This window comes from Ruditapes philippinarum, unplaced genomic scaffold, assembly GCF_026571515.1.
Source record: "Ruditapes philippinarum isolate M1 unplaced genomic scaffold, ASM2657151v2 ctg3684_1_1_1_1, whole genome shotgun sequence".
Taxonomy (NCBI): Eukaryota; Metazoa; Mollusca; class Bivalvia; order Venerida; family Veneridae; genus Ruditapes; species Ruditapes philippinarum.
Window position 1 is genome coordinate 2,494 of NW_026855835.1, and position 16,915 is coordinate 19,408.

A 16,915-nucleotide genomic window follows, 5' to 3' on the forward strand; every position below is an offset into this window, starting at 1 on the left:
TCTACGATAAGATACAAACAAGTCAATACGCATGACACTGTCTTACCTAAAATAGTACTAGATCTACCTAGGTACTAGTTAGCTGTTCTACACTTGCAACAAAACATACCGATAGTCGATACACTATTTAAATCGCTTAAAAAAAAAAATATTTTTTGTCAGCAAATCCAAAAACTCACGGCGATGCCTAACACGGGTTAGGGTACTGATTTGGACTACTGTTTTCAACATTTAAGACTTTTTGATTTTTTAAAATTCATTTTCGTTTAGTACGCCTACGGCGTACTGGCGTATGCCCGGCTACGCTACTGGTTACAGAAAATTCAAAATAGCCATTGTTGAAGACATAAGACAGTTTTTAAAAATGTCTGTTTGCAATACCCCAAACCACAGATTTATATTATGTAATTAAGAACCGTGCCCAAACACAAAACATGACAACCAAATAGCGACGAGTTGTCCAAAAAGGGGCAGAGTTGATTTGTCCATGACGAGTTGACCAAAAGAAGGGGACGAGTTGACCCCAAAAATGTGATGAGTTGACCACGACTAGACTCATGACGACAAGAATATTTTTAAAATTTATTCGAGATTAGAAGCAGGCGTTCTTTTTTATTTCTTATTAAACTAAAAATAAAATCTAAATGATAATAAATGTTTTCTGCGGCAAATAAGTTATATGTTATAAATCAGGCAGTTTACCCAAAAAGTGAAAGATTAGTATAAAAAATAGTGGCACGAACCAAAACATTAGTGCCGCAGTAAATCATTGAAAACATGGGGAAAAGGAAACATAAGAACATTTCTTCTAATTTAGACAAATCAGCGGTAAAGGGAGAAAATAATGAAGTCATTTTAGAGCCAGTTATTAGTTCCGACGAACCTCCAATAAAGCAGGTAAATGTCATTGATCAAATAAAAGCGAAAATTGCATTTATTTGTAGCATCGCGGAAACACATGACATTACATCTACACCATACTGCTGTAAAATCGTTAACGATTACTCTATGCAAGTATACATTGTATACATTAAAGAGACAGCTATAAGGTACAAGGGAATTTGGGAACCAGTCCCTAGCTCTTATTGTATAGACCCATTGGATCTATTACATGCCCAGTGAATAGCACTGATACATGCGAAGGTTACCTGGATTTCTTACCAGTACACCTAGGTAGGTTGGAAACACTGAAAGTGTCTCTGAAAAATCCCAGTATAGAACCCGGAACCTCAGGAATGATAATCAGTGGTCTAACCAACTGAGCTATCGTGTCACCCTCTTAATTATACTTCATTAGGAATGACAGACTATTCTCTCCCTTACCAGTTCCTCTCCCTGACGGTTCTCTTTCAAACCATTTCCTCCCCTGACGGTTCTCTCCCAAATTTGAAATATGCAGACAGTTCTCTCCCAATTTTTATTTGTTTGCTATAATCATTTTAGTTTTGACTTAATTTAATAACATTTCTTGAAGATTATTAAAAGAATGTATTTGATAAGTAAAGTGCATTTTATGTTTATTTGATTCTGAAAAGTGTTTGTAAATTTAACACCTTTTTCAGATATTTTAATCCTATTAACACCTTCATTGTGAGAGGACAGTGATTGATATACATACACCTGTAATTATGTGAAGGTCTCGTGATATTCATTCATTTGTTAAATAGCGAATAAGGTGGTAACAAGTATATTATAGGAAATAAATAAGCAACAACTGGTATGCAATCACATTTCACATTTACTTTTATACAAAATTGATTTAAGAACATGTAGTCATTAACATGTAACAATATATATTACCAAATAACTAATAAAAATATTTGTTTATCAACACCTTTTCACAGTTATTTTAATCATTAGGCTACACCTAAGTCCTTGATTCTTGAATAATGAATTATTACAGTGATTTTTTTTGGTAGATTTTGACCCAGAAATAAGACCTCTTCACAATGCCAAAAACACATAAAAAATTCACAAAAATGTGTAAAAAATTCACAATTGGCAGGATTGCTTTTCAGTACCAAACAAAATAATGAACTTACAAATGACAATCTTGAGAATTTGATTGATATATTTGAGGGAATAAAAAGAAGAAAGCTGAAACTATGAATATAATTATTAAAATGTATGAATAAAGTGACTACAGGTGATGATTTATTCTTGTTTATTTTTTCACAATTTGGCAGATTATTGCGCTAAAAATTCATAATTTCAGGGGTATGGGTTGTTGCGAAAAAAAGTTTTTAAAAAAATCACTGAATTAATAAACACCTTAATTATCTCTGACAGCAATTTTAACGCACATGTGTATTGAACTCCTTTCTTCATTTTACAAAAGTATGAAATTTAGCAATTAAAATTTATAAATCTTTTTTTTTCTTATAATTTGTTTTCTTATTTATTAAAAGACAAACAAAAAAACCTCGCCCAATAATAAATTAAACACATTAAAAAGTATACGTTAGATCTAATAAAATAATCTAAATAAATAACTAATATGCTAAAAATATTTTTTTTATCTAATTTATATCAATTAATCATAAACATGCCCATGTATTAAACATCTAAATACTTCAATAAAATATTTTTTTCTCTAATTTATATCAATTAATATTATAATTTAATAATAAACTTATCCATTTATTAAAACATCTAAATGCTTCAATAATAATGTATTAATAAAAAAAATAAAGATGGGGAGGAACTGTCTGCTTATTTGCAAATATGCAGACGTTTCTCCCCCAAAATAGGGAGAGAACCGTCAGGGAGGAAACGTCAGGGGAGGAACTGGTAAGGGAGAGAATAGTCTGACTACCCTTCATTAGGAAGTATAAGGAAACTGGTTCTATTTCGATGATGCCTCATTACAAAAAAATATGAATAAGGCAAAGCCTCAAAGCCAGCTCTTTGACATAAGTTAAAATACATTATATATAACTTAATTAAGTTAAACCCATCGGCGGCTATAAATTTTATGTTTTCAATACACATAGAAATAGAACAGCACAGTTCGGCCGCACATTCAATTTCACTCAACACAACCACACACTATATACGGCAATTTCATGTTTTATATGATATCTAAATTGAATCCACCCAACAGAGAACAAAGATGGGAACCATAATAGGACAGGGAACCAGATTATAGTTCAAATAATAATAATGTAATTAGGCAAAGCCTATGAACGGGAAAGTTGGTTAAAATAAATCGTTCATTTTTATTATACATTTTCCATTTTAAAAGTGCCATGGGATATTTAATGCACTGCTTTTGTTTATTCTGGCACAGATATACACATATAACGGATAGGAAGCTCTGAAAATAGACATTAGTCAGATTCTGACTCACAATCTTTGCGCGCTTTGGTGATTATCAGGTTTTGCCACTAGTCTTCAATTTCACATTTGTTAAACTTCAGCTATATCCATGAATTAATGGTTTACATTGCCGACAGGGATTTTCATCTGAGAAATATTTGTGTAGAAAATGTGTATTGTACGATTTACAATATTATAAAGTAACTATTGCTTCTTATATAAGTAGAAAAATGCTTCCTATTTTTTGTTGATGTACCCCCGGGAATTCAATATGGCGGTAATTTAGCCACTTTTACCCAGGATGCATTTATAAGTCTTTGAAAATCCCGAGATATATGATAACATGTTTCTGAGTCTACTGAATAAAACTGTGTGATGTCACAGTTTCTTCTCCATTTATATTAAGCTAAATGATTCTGGCACCCTGTCCTATTATGGTTCCCATAGAATTGCATAGGAGACCATCCTATGCATCCGTTTTCAATCAGAATTCCTCTTATTTTTTCATTATCTAATTCTTGTAAGCTTAAAAGTTGCGATTGGTCTGTTACCCATAATTTTGAAGTACTTCCGGAGAAAGTTTTCAAAACCATCACTGTCTAGCAGGTACTCTCGTTACCATAAAGCTTGCTTTTCGAGGTCGCTATTAGAACACGGCCAGTACCACTTCTTTATCATAATATGATGCCATATCACTGGGGTCCAAGGAAGATTATCCTAAAATTACAAAAGTAGTGTCTTTTTTTTAAGAAAAAGAACTTTATTGCACTATCGGTCATTTTTTTTTAATGAAAAAATTATCATCAGTGCCATTTTTAACAATAACTTTTTTCTATCTCTAAGACAAATTTTTGTGAATGATACCTTCTTTTTTCAGACAAAATGGACAAACAAACAGCGTGTTCTAATCTTCTCATCCCGTGGAATCTCACATCGAGCGAGACATCTTATGATTGACCTAAGAACAATGATGCCTCATTCCAAAGCAGGTTTGTCTAGCTTTCATACTTAATTTTGATATTGATTACGTGTAAGAATAGATTTAGTTGAGAAGTGTTAGTGATTTTCCTGCTTACATTTATATAATTAACTCTAATAAAAGGCCTCTTCCCAATTGAAATTTTCTTTAAAATCATGCAGTTTTCCCAAATATCTGAACTTAAACCTGCTTTTTACTTCCCAAATCAGCAATTTTAGCGATATTTTCCTATAATTGAGAGGCTAAGGCCTCTTCCCAATTAAGTGAGAAAAATAACTGACTCGTATAATGATGATTTATTTACTTTATTCAGGTTAATATTACTGTCGGAAATGACAAACAGAATATGTTCAAGTTATAGTGTTCAAATAACTTTGTATTTTCACGCTGATTATGAATGACAAAGTCTTTCAACATATTTTTTTTCAGAATCCAAAATGGACAGAAAAGACAAACTCTTTGTTATAAATGAGGTAAGTTATACTTTGGATTTGTTTTTAGCTGGGCTATTCCAAGAATAGAGAGAGTTATTGTACTGACCCCCACATTGGCAATGGTGTTGCTTCACATTTTAGTTAAATTTTTGATCTCCAAAGCTACTGAAGGGAATTGATTGAAACTTCAAACACTTGTTCTCTGTCGTTATATAACATGATGGACACATAGAGCCTTTTACAGCTATTTTGGGGAAAGGCCCTTGGCATAAATTTGGAAAAATTATTTGTTATTTTTTTGAATTTTGAGAAATTTTAAAGACCTAATAAACTAACTTATATATGACATGTGTATGATCATTATTCATATAACCTATCGTTAAAAGAAGCAAGTAAAAAAAACAGTTCAATTTTTCTCAGAATTAGAAAGAATTTGTTTATTTATTTTTGCTGCTGTTTTATTTAGATGTTATAAAAAAGAGGCTATTTTGGATTCAGAATGGGGATTTATTTTGGCCTCTGGTGATAGGGTGAAAGTGCCATAGTAACTTTTATATTTACAGGTTTGTGAGATGAAGAACTGTAATAAATGTATATTCTTTGAAGCCAAGAAGAAATTAGATTTATATATGTGGTAAGTTTAAAAAATGTAACTTCTGATGATAAAATCAACCTGTCATTATCTTTTGTATTTATTGTATATTCACAAACACTCACAGAATTACCTTGCTGAAACTGAAAGTGATTAGCCTTAACCATGGCTAGGCTTGCCTGCACTTCCTTTTTGTTTTTTTATTATTTAGCTTGTCTGTTTCGAATTAAAAGTCGAGCTATTAAAATTTGCTGCGACATCTTTGTCATCATGGTGGTCATTGGAATAGTTAGTTACCATGACAAGGTTCAGTTGTTAGACAAGGGGCATAATTCTGAAAAAAAAAATTGTTTGAGTTATGCCTCTTTTTGATTAAGAAATAATATATCCCAAACTGTGATTTTATTGCTCAATAACATCACTGTTTGAAGTTCGGATGCGACAAAATATATCACGAGGGCGTAGCCCGAGTGATATAATGATGCGCATCCGAACGACAAACAGTGATGTTATCAAGCAATAAAATCACCGATTTGGATGTATTATTTCGATTCTAACACGACATCAACAAATAAATGCTGCCGTACATTATAATTAGCTTAATTGCGCCTGATTTGTTTCCGTACTTATTGTCAGCGCGTCACATTTTTAGTGGTTACGTCACGTGTATAATGATTACGTCACATGTCTAAATATAGAACGTCAAACAGTGATTTTATAGCATAATAACACACACTTTCGGTTCTTCTATGTTCAATAGGGAAAAATGCGGGTCGTGTTAGAATTTATAATTTTAAACAGATGAGCGCTAACACTGCATAAGGTACTCTTGTGATTTGTGGTCATATGGCGACTTTCCAGCTTTGCTGTTGGAGGAATACCTCACAGCCCCTTGCATGCATTATTTCAGGCACAAAAGGGCACCCAAGTATAACCACTAACATTCTGTAATTGGTTTGAAGTTAACAACCGTAACCACTCAGCCATGAACGCCACTCCCTATATTCTTAACAGGCTCTATACTGTTCGGCTGACTACGTGTAACTGTAAATTTTCATCTTGATATTTTGAAAATTCCTAACAGAATGTTCTAAAAAATGGAAGCTAGACAACAGAATGTTCTAAAAAATGGAAGCTAGACAATTCCTTATAAGGAATTCAGAAGGTGAAGTGTTAATGTATTTACAAATGTATTGGTTTTTGTCTTATTTGTAGTGGCAATTTTTTAGGTTTTTTGTTACTTTTTGAATTGTTAAAATGATAAAATTATAGCAGATTTATACCACTCTCTATAAAATGTGTATGGTTGAAGTGTTTTTAATTACATTTTTTTTCTCCTGGACACAGTGAAGAACATTTTCTTTAGAATAATTATTCAATTTTTCAGGGCCTCAAATTGTCCAAGAGGACCATCAGTAAAGTTTCTTGTAGAAAATGGTAAGTAATAGATAATTAATATAAAGTGCTAGAAATTGTTATATGCAAGTTTCAGCACTGCTCAAATGGTAGAACATTGAATCGAGCGACCCAGGTTGATTCCAGGACATTGCAGGTCACTTTCATTATGATTGATCATGAAATCCTTTCTACTGTCATTCACAAATTCAACGTACAACTTCTCTGGCATGTACACAAATAATGAGCAGTTCCTTGTAAAAGTGAAGGCATCTAGTACTGGTAAACTGTTTGACAACTTGCCCAGGAACAGTGCCCTGGCGACTTCACTGGGGCTTGCTTCGGTCATCATGAGGGTAAACACCAAACACCCCCTATGTTACTTTGAATCGAAGTGTAGAATTTGAGGATCTTGAAGACGAGATAGACATAATATGCATAGGTTAAATTGTCAGTTATTATCTCATGGGGCATGCATTTTAATGATGATTGTTTTATACACATATGTTATGTAGGATTCAGGTGTTTCATTATGAATTTTACATGGGAACTGGATGAAGTATAACAGAATTTTTCCAGTTATAAATATTCAAGTTTTACCCTTAAAATATAAAATTAGATTTACATAATTATTAATTTTCAAATAAAATCTATTATATACATGTATATGTGATTGAAAACAAACTTTTTTTTAACATTTTGTACTAATTATAGTAAACTAAATTTTTGCTGAAAACATCATCCATAAGCCAAATTGATATAGAAAAACATTATATATGTAAATTATTGATGGTTGTCTGACTGAATCATTGTAATTAAGAAATAATATATCCAAAACAGTGATTCAAAAAGTTCGGATGCGACAAAATATATCACGAGGGCGTAGCCCGAGTGATATAATGATGCGCATCAGAACGACAAAAAGTGATGTTATCAAGCGATAAAATCACTGATTTGGATATATTATTTGGATTTTATCACGACATCAACAAATAGATGCTGCCGTACCTGATATTAAGCAAAATTGCAACTGATTTGTTTCCGTACTTATTTAAAGCGCGTCGGGATTTTTTTAGTGGTTACGTCACATGTATAATGATTGCATCACATATCTAAATATAGAACGACAACTGTGACTCTATTGCATAGTAACACACACTTTCGGTCCTTCTATATTCAACTAAAAATGTGTCCATAGGACACGGGTGCCCCCACCGCGCCACTGTTCTGTCAATCTTATGACTAGGTCAAATATCTTTTGAAAACTAAAAATCTTTTACTAAGTAAAGGGCAAGAACTTAACAAATACTAAATAAATCCACATGCAAACCACAAGGGCCATAAGTACACATGCTGACCAAAAATTCTTGTTAACTTTCAGGCCTACAAGTGAAATACTTTTTGAGCTATGCATGAACAAGCTGAAAATTGCAAATTTATACTAATGTAAGTCAAGGGCAATAACTTTAACTAAACTGAAAAAAAATCCGCAAAGTCCCAGGTGCATAGCTTCACAGTGATGTGAATCATTATTCCTGTAATTTAGTGATGTTGATCATTATGGTTGATTCTAACTCAAGCACTCAAGGAACAAATAACAACATAATGAAACGGTTTTTACTAAGTCAAAGGAAATAACTCTACAAATACTGGATAAATCCACAAGCCAAACCCCAGGTGTAAAACTAAATATGCTTAGCAACCTTCCCATTAGGTTTAATGACTCTATGTCAAATCCTTTTTGAGTTACATGCGACACAAGTTGAAAATTGCAAAAAATTTCTAAGTCAAGGGCAATAACTCTAAAAATACTAAATAAATCCATATGAAAATACCCAGGTGCACAACTACACATGCTGATCTATATTCCTGTAAAGTTTCAGGACTCAATGTCAAATCCTTTTTGAGTTACATGCGACACAAGTTGAAAATTGCAAAAATTTACTAAGTCAAGGGCAATAACTCTAAAAATACTAAATAAATCCAGAAGAAAATACCCAGGTGCACAACTACACATGCTGATCAACATTCCTGTAAAGTTTCATGACTCAATGTCAAATCCTTTTTGAGTTACATGCGACACCAGTTGAAAATTGCAAAATTTTACTAAGTCAAGAGCAATAACTCTAAAAATACTAAAAATATCCAGACGAAAATACCCAGGTGCACAACAACATATGCTGATCAACATTCCTGTAAAGTTTCATGACTCTAGGTCAAAAAGTTTTTGAGTTACATGCGACACAAGTTGAAAATTGCAAAATTTTACCTAGTCAAGGGTAATTACTCTAAAATACAAAAAAATATCCAGATGAAAATACCTAGGTGCACAACTACACATGCTGATCAATATTCCTGTAAAGTTTCATGACTCCAGGTCAAATACTTATTGAGTTACATGCGACATAAAAGAGAACGGACGGGCGGACAAGGGTAAATCTAATTGCCCGCCACTAAAGTGGGGGCACAATAATGAAAAATGTGGGTCGTGTTAAAATCAAGAATAATTGATATTTATGGGTTATAAATTAGACCACATCAAAACGGGTTACAGGGCAATATTTGACTCCATAAAATTCCAGTATTATAAGTGTTTAACACATCATATCATAGTACTAGGAATGAATAGATACACAAAACGAAAAGGGTAAATGAGTGATCATAGCTACCCAAAGTTATTAGGACATTATTTTACAAAACTGTATCCAAAGCCAAATAAATGTTCATGTTTTTTCGTTTCATTTCTTTTACAGTTCATACGATGTCTGAATTAAAAATGACGGGTAACTGTCTAAAGGGATCAAGACCATTGTTATCTTTTGACAAGGTATTTGTTTCTATACTACCTTTTTTGCTGGTCTATTCAAAGAATAATGGGGCCGTTCTAATAGACTATTCACTGTTGTTTTGACGTTTGTGTAACTAACACTTCATTAAAGTGTTTGCAGCAGCATGATATTGAATAAATACTAAAGAATATTACATGAAACTTCACATGTGACATTTGTATCATAATAATGTCTCCAAAAAAGTTTTGGGACACATATTAGTTTTGCCTTCACAGTCTGTTGGCCTGCTGGCATTGAGCTTGTCTGGCTTTCACACGTCAAGCTGCTGGTGCAATTTTGATTAAACTTTACAGGAGTGATCAGAGTCATGACAAAAAATATACTGAAAATGGGAATCTAAAAATGGTGAAGCCAAATTTTGTTTTGAAGAAGTCACACAGTAGCACCCATTAGGATTACGGACCCTACTGAACATGCATTTTAGATGACTTATCAAATAATGATGTTACAGTGGAAATCAACCTCTTAGTTGTATAAGTATACTAAAAGTACACTTAACAAATCTTATAAGTGTGCACGTATAAAAATCAAATTTTCTCAGATACTAATAAACATAGGTCTCTGAAATTTTAACCAAGTATAGTACAGATATGTGCAATGCTGGGTATCGATTTTTATGTCAGGGCGATTCGTACTTACTGAGAAATAGCGATGTGTGCAATATTGCGCGAAAACCGAATTTCACATTTCTGTAAAATGTGTATTTATATTGGGTGCAAAAAGGTCTAAATCTCTTGATTTCACTATAATACAAACATAAAACATAGGATCACCGATAGGGTATAATACTACAATGAATTCCAGGGCATTATGTCACTGTGATTTTAATATTTGCTTTATTGAATTTCAGTAAAGACTGGTTTATGTCGATCTCCGTAACGCGTTGTACCCAGTTGCTAAAAGCAATGCAAACACGGTATTTTCATTAATATGAAAGTACCAAGAAAGTTTGTTTTTAGTTTTAAAGTAAAATCTTAGTCAATATGTTTATTTGAGAAAATATTATGCAAATTTATTTTCAAAATGGGCGCCTGAAATGCAAATTCCCTTGCGTAAAACTTCTAGACGGCCATTTTTCTTTCAATTGCAAAAATTCTGCAATAAATTTATGTTTTTTGGATGTCTTTATTTTAATAGAATCCTTGATGGTCAATAATAACTTCATTTAGCGCCAACCTGTCACCCTCACGTGCACTTTGTTGTTTATGTCATGTCACGGATGAACGCACACAGCAAATATAACCGTTATTTCTGAATATAGCATTGTAAAAATAAACCATTCAAACGATGAATTCCAAAATTTGGGTAAAAAATGTCAAGTAATAAAAAAGTTATTCACATTTAAAAACTGCACAGTTATAAGTTTTGTTAAGTGTATACTAAATATAGGAATCTGAAAACTGCTGAAAGAAAGCGAGAGTGGATACAAGTTATCACGATACTATCCCACATTAGTCAATGTTAAACAATTCATTTGGGTCCATAATTCTTAAGGCTTATTGCAGTCAATGGTTTAATTGGCTTTTAACAGCATTTCAACCGATGATATGGATTGCAAATCTGTTAAAAATGAAAATCCTGAAAATGGTCTTAAGACAGCCAATTTTGCTCTACATTTCATACTTTGAGTCTTACATATTGTTTAAATGGTCACGATGTTTACATAAAGTAGGCAGATATTATTGGCAATATGATTACTTTCATTTATAGGAAGTTATTGTAATTTTAAGTTTGTTAATTTCCATGTTGTTACTTATCAGGACATATTTTAATTTCAGACATTTGAGGAGGAACCCCATTGGTCATTGTTGAAAGAACTCTTCATTCAGGTAAATATACACACTGCAGGCCTTTTCTTAGTCATTTTGGGTAAAAAGTACCTAGCCCAGTTTTGGGTGTAATTTTGCATGGTAAACTTACTTTTACTTAATTGGGAAAAATATTTGGTACGTTTTGAAACCTCCCCAAGCTCTTTTGGCATAGTATTTTGAATTGTGGAAAATCGTTTATTCCAGCCAATGCAAATATTATTCAAAGCATAAAAATACATTAAAATTTGACAATGAAATATGTGGAAACATCTGTCTGATACCATACTAGAATGAACTCCAGCAAATTTGTCAGTTTTGATAGCGGGATTTTTAGTTCCATTGGGAATTGATTTTGAAGATTGGGGGAAAATAAGCATATTTTGCCATCGGGAATGGATCTGGTAATCTGATCCGTGGTGACACTGGGAAAAAGCATGGACGCTGTATTACACACTTCAGAGAGAAAGCTTATAAAGTAAGCATACATGCTGTAATTTCCAAAAAAGGACTGTACAATGCAGTAATAAAATGATTAAGTCTTTGTATTCAACAAAAATAAAATATTTGCAAATACATTGTAATAGTACAAGTTTATTATAAAATCCTACTGTGAGTTATTTATAAATTATACTTTATAGTATGTACCTAAAATAAATGATGTCATGTGTAATACAATGTCCTTGTATACAGCAGATATGGTTTACTGTTATATCACAATTTCATTCCTTTCAAGTATTTAATTTTTGGAAAGGTTTGTTAAACATCATGAATGTGTGTTTTATACACGAGACACTGCATTAGATGTGGTTGGAGATGTGTGTGAAGATCAACACAAAATTAACATAATGCATTCTTTTACTTAATTATTAATAATTTGGATTAGTTCTGTTATATATCATATCTTAGGCCTTTGCAGCCGAGTGGTTAACTGTATCACTGGCTTCTCAGTGTCATGTGTTGTAATCCCACAATTGACTGTTCATTCTTCCTATTGAGAAATCTATCCAGCTAACTTACAGAAGTTTGGTGGTTCCACTCGAGCACCCCTTCATGTCTTCACTAGTAAAGCTGAAAAACCGCCATGATTATGACCTTAACAGTGTCGGTGATGGCTTAAAACGAAAACCAAATTAAAAAATATTCTACATCTTTTAGACAATCTAAATCTGCAGATGTTTTGTTTGTTACAAAGGAACCATAATATGCTGTAACCGTAACGATTTCATTAGTGTTTATTGTATTTCAGATTTTCGGCACACCTAATAATCATCCTAAAAGTCAGCCATTTTTTGACCATGTGTTCACATTTTCTATCTCTGACAACAGAATATGGTTTAGAAATTATCAAATTCTTGAAGAGGATGGCTCTTTAGCAGAGATGGTTAGTATTTTATTCTTATCAAAATGGAACGATGGGAGTATGCAGTGTTCGCAGGGTTAATTACTAAGGGGTTAAAGAAATCCCATTACCCGGGAAAATAATAAACGTAATAAATCAATCAAAAACATTTTCAAGTTATTAAATATATGACATAGCAAAAATAAATGTCCAGTCATGAGATTTCGCTGATGTAGTGAATGTAATCTAAGGGGAAATAAATGCTTAAATCTTTTTTTTTAGAGTAATCAATAAGTAATTGCTTCCCTTGTTAACATTTGTGTTAACTTGTTGCATGTATACTTGTGAATATATGTTCAATAAAATTGACATTTGGAATACCTTGCCAATTATTTATAATCATCTCATAGATTTTACATTTTTGTTTTGTGTTATATTTATAGTATTTATATTTTTTCCAGGCCCAAGATTTGTTCTGAACCCAATCAGAATATTTGAAGGCAGTTTTGGTGGTGCAACTTTATATCAAAACCCAAAATATGTGTCTCCTAATATGGTAAGTGTGTTAAATTACAGTTGAGCCGCGTCACAATAAAACCAACATAGTGCGTTTGCGACCAGCATGGATCCAGACCAGTCTGCGCAGTCTGATCAGGATCCATGCTGTTCGCTTACCAAGTCTATTAAGTAGAGAAACTGATTGTTTGCATAACCCTTTACGATAGATAACCCAGAAATTACTGTTACGACATTTAACTGAACCAATTATAGAATTCTTGTTAAACAAGATTTTTAAACTAACATGTCGTTATGCCATGTAAATGTACAAGCCGCAGAATTCTTTTTAAACTTATTCATTTAAATGTTATAATTTTCAGCATCGACGAATGCTTCGTAGACAGGTAGCAAGGGGAATAATAACATTTAAGCAGGGTGCAAATCCAAGAAGTGCTGTGGAAGATTAGAAGAAACCAGATATTTCACATACTACGTTCCGAAGCATGTGGTCACTGATGAGCTGTCTTTCGTGATTATTGAAAAACCGGGAAGGTATGATAGACAAATGGGATGAAACAGGTATGAAGATTTTATGGAATGCAACCATTTTTCATAGTTGTTTATCATAATGGCATTATTTTTGAATATAGAAGAATGGTGATTATGAGCATTTTGTCTTTTTTATGGTATTGTCTCTGTCTTTTATTGTGCGGTCCCCTAGAAAAGCTAGCATTTTGTAGATATGAAGAAACAATGAAAATATTGAGCCACGGGTCACGAAAACCAAATAGGATGGGTTTTGCGAGCCGAGCATAGGGATCCAGACCAGTCCTTGGCAATGCCACCAGGATCATATGCTGTTCACTCTTTAAAAACCCTAATAGTACGAAGTAGAATAAACTGATTAGCGAACAGCATGGATCCTGATCAGACTGCGCAGATGAGCGTTAGAAGATGACCCATCTTCGAACTTGACCTAGAAATCATCAAAACAACCTTCCTGACAAATTTCCAGAATATTTGGATGAAAACTGCAGCCACTAGAGTGTTAACAAGCCTTTTAAATTTTTAGCTCCTGTGACCTAGATTTTGACCGGACGTGACCCATCTTCGAACTTGACTAAGATATCATCAAAAAAACCTTCCTGACAAACTTCCAGAATATTTGGATGAAAACTGCAGCCACTAGAGTGTTAACAAGCTTTTTCTATTTTCAGCTCCTGTGACCTAGTTTTTGACCCGAGATAACCCACTTTCGAACTCTATCTGTATTTCATTGAGACAAACATTCTGAAAGTTTGATGATGATCCAATCAAAACTGTGACTGCTAGACTGTTAACAACCGTCTTGTTGACGCCGGACGCCGGATATAGCCCCATCACTATACTTCACCTTGACTACTTTGTGGTCAGGTGAGCTAAAAAATGACTTGGCCTTTTATTTATGTAACTATGCAGTCAATTCTGTTTCACTTAACCGATAAGCTTTTCTTTTGTTTTTATTTCAAAAGTATGTTGTTTTTTTCTCTCACCAATTCTAAAGTTGGATTAAGATGTAAAACCTATTCTAGAATGATGAAAACATATTTGTAGTTGTTGTTCTACATAACTGATACAATTTTCAACTTTAATCAATATCTTTTCGAACCTGCTAGTGAACTTGTGTTATTATTTTGTTTTTGTGTTAAGAATATGAGAATGTTAAATAACATAACGTTTTAGATGACTTTCGAAACTGTGTCAACTATAGACCTAATACCTTAAGATTAAAATATGTATTATTTTCAAATTCTCCTCTCTTTTTCAATAACCAAAAGTCACATATATATTGTGACTGTACACTTATGTTTTGAAATTTTCACAGATGGATCAGACCTTTTTTAAATCAATAATTGAGCTGCATCACAACAAAACCAACATAATGGGTTTGCGACCAGCATGGATCCAGACCAGCCTGCGCATCCACGCAATCTGATCAGGATCCATGCTGTTCGCTTACCAACTCTATTACAATTAGAGAGACTGATAGCAAACAGCATGGCTCCAGATCAGACTGCGCGGATGCGCAGGCTGGTCTGGATCCATGCTGGTGCAAACCCATTATGTTGGTTTTGTTGTGACGCGGCTCAATTGTTGTACCTGTATTATTTACATAAAATCTTTCAAATAATTTTTGTGACAAAATATATACTTGCAAAAGAATACTGTAGAAAGGCCATTCCTACAAACATGTGAAATTACAATTTCCAGAACAAAACATAAATTTTATTTCATAAAAAGCTCATCACCATATTTCATATACAAATACAACATACATTGTATAATACATATATAACACATGTATAATTGAAAAATAATGGTTTATGAAATGTGTCCTGTGAGAATGTTTAATGGGATAAGAAATTACTTTACATGTATATAATACACATGAATTTGTCTATCTTTACAAAACATTATCAAATTAAGCTACAATACATTTTCTTTTATGTTTGAGAAATTAGGTAATGCTTATCAATAGAAACCACAAAATGAAAACTTGAATAGTTATTGTGACAAATAAAGGGGAGTAACTTTTGTAAACTTTACATAAAATATACTTATGCATTTACTTCCCTTTAATAATTCATAATTGAATTCCTTGAAATTTCTACATCATTATATGAAGAAAAAAACAACAAAAAACAGGCAAATAAATGAAACAAATAAAACTAAATTGAAACAGAACTAGACTTAATTATAAAAATTATTTTGGTAAAAACATTTCATCTTGGTATTGTATTTTCTGATCAAATATCAGGAAATACAAAGCTGACATTCAATCTCTGACACAGTGGTTATATAATGACAAACCTTACAACAAGTAGTTCTCAAAACAACTTAAAACTAGCGATTTGAAAGAAAGAAATACTTTTATTTTGTTACAAGTATCCAACAAATTACAACGCATTCAAAGTTTAAAAGTAGTGGTGGCTTATAGTATTGTCAATAAATGGACAATCACAAATTACGCAGATGAATATGATTTTAACCCTTTCGCTGCCAGAGGTTTATTTATTTATTGATCACCTTTTTGCCAGAAGGTTTTCTACGAAATTACTATATTATTAATTAATATTATTATTATTATTTGTTGTTGGTATTATAATACAATGTAATTATATATGTTTCCAAACTGCTAGTATAATAATAATTATTGTCGATGGTATAATTATCTATATATTTATTATGATTATTATTATTATTAACCAGGTTTTCCGAAGGAAAAAACTGGTTATTAGATTGAGGTATGTCGGCGGGCGGATGGGCGGGCGGGCGTAAACAATTTCTTCTGTGCGCAACTCCTCCTACATTTTTCAACGGATTTTGACTAAACTTTCACAGAAGCTTTGTCATCAAGTGACCTGGCGCATATTGTCGGGGTTTTTTGTGATTGGATAATATTTGACCTAATTATGGCCCTTTGTTTTTTTTTCCTTATATAGAATATATAGTGAATAATTTCTTTCTGTGCCCAACTGTTCCTACATTTCTCAATGGATTTGACCAAACTTTCACAGAGGCTTTGTAATCAAGTGCCCTGGCGCATATTGTCGGGGTTTTGTGATTGGATAATATTTGACCTAATTATAGCCTTTGTTTTTTTCCCAATAATAGGATATATAGTGAACAATTTTCTGTGCGCAACTCCTCCTACATTTCT

General features: G+C 32.7%; 1 protein-coding gene across 1 annotated transcript; it reads left to right on the forward strand.

Moving 5' to 3' along the window:
• Positions 1-601: 601 nt before the first annotated feature.
• Positions 602-13,682, forward strand: LOC132744544 (ribosome biogenesis protein BRX1 homolog). The gene is made up of 10 exons (XM_060733293.1): positions 602-897; positions 4,196-4,307; positions 4,727-4,770; positions 5,295-5,365; positions 6,711-6,760; positions 9,472-9,545; positions 11,346-11,396; positions 12,625-12,758; positions 13,177-13,273; positions 13,596-13,682. Exons 1-10 carry the CDS (start codon positions 778-780, stop codon positions 13,680-13,682), a joined length of 840 nt encoding a protein of 279 aa, XP_060589276.1. The 5' UTR covers positions 602-777.
• The last annotated feature ends 3,233 nt before the right edge of the window (positions 13,683-16,915 follow it).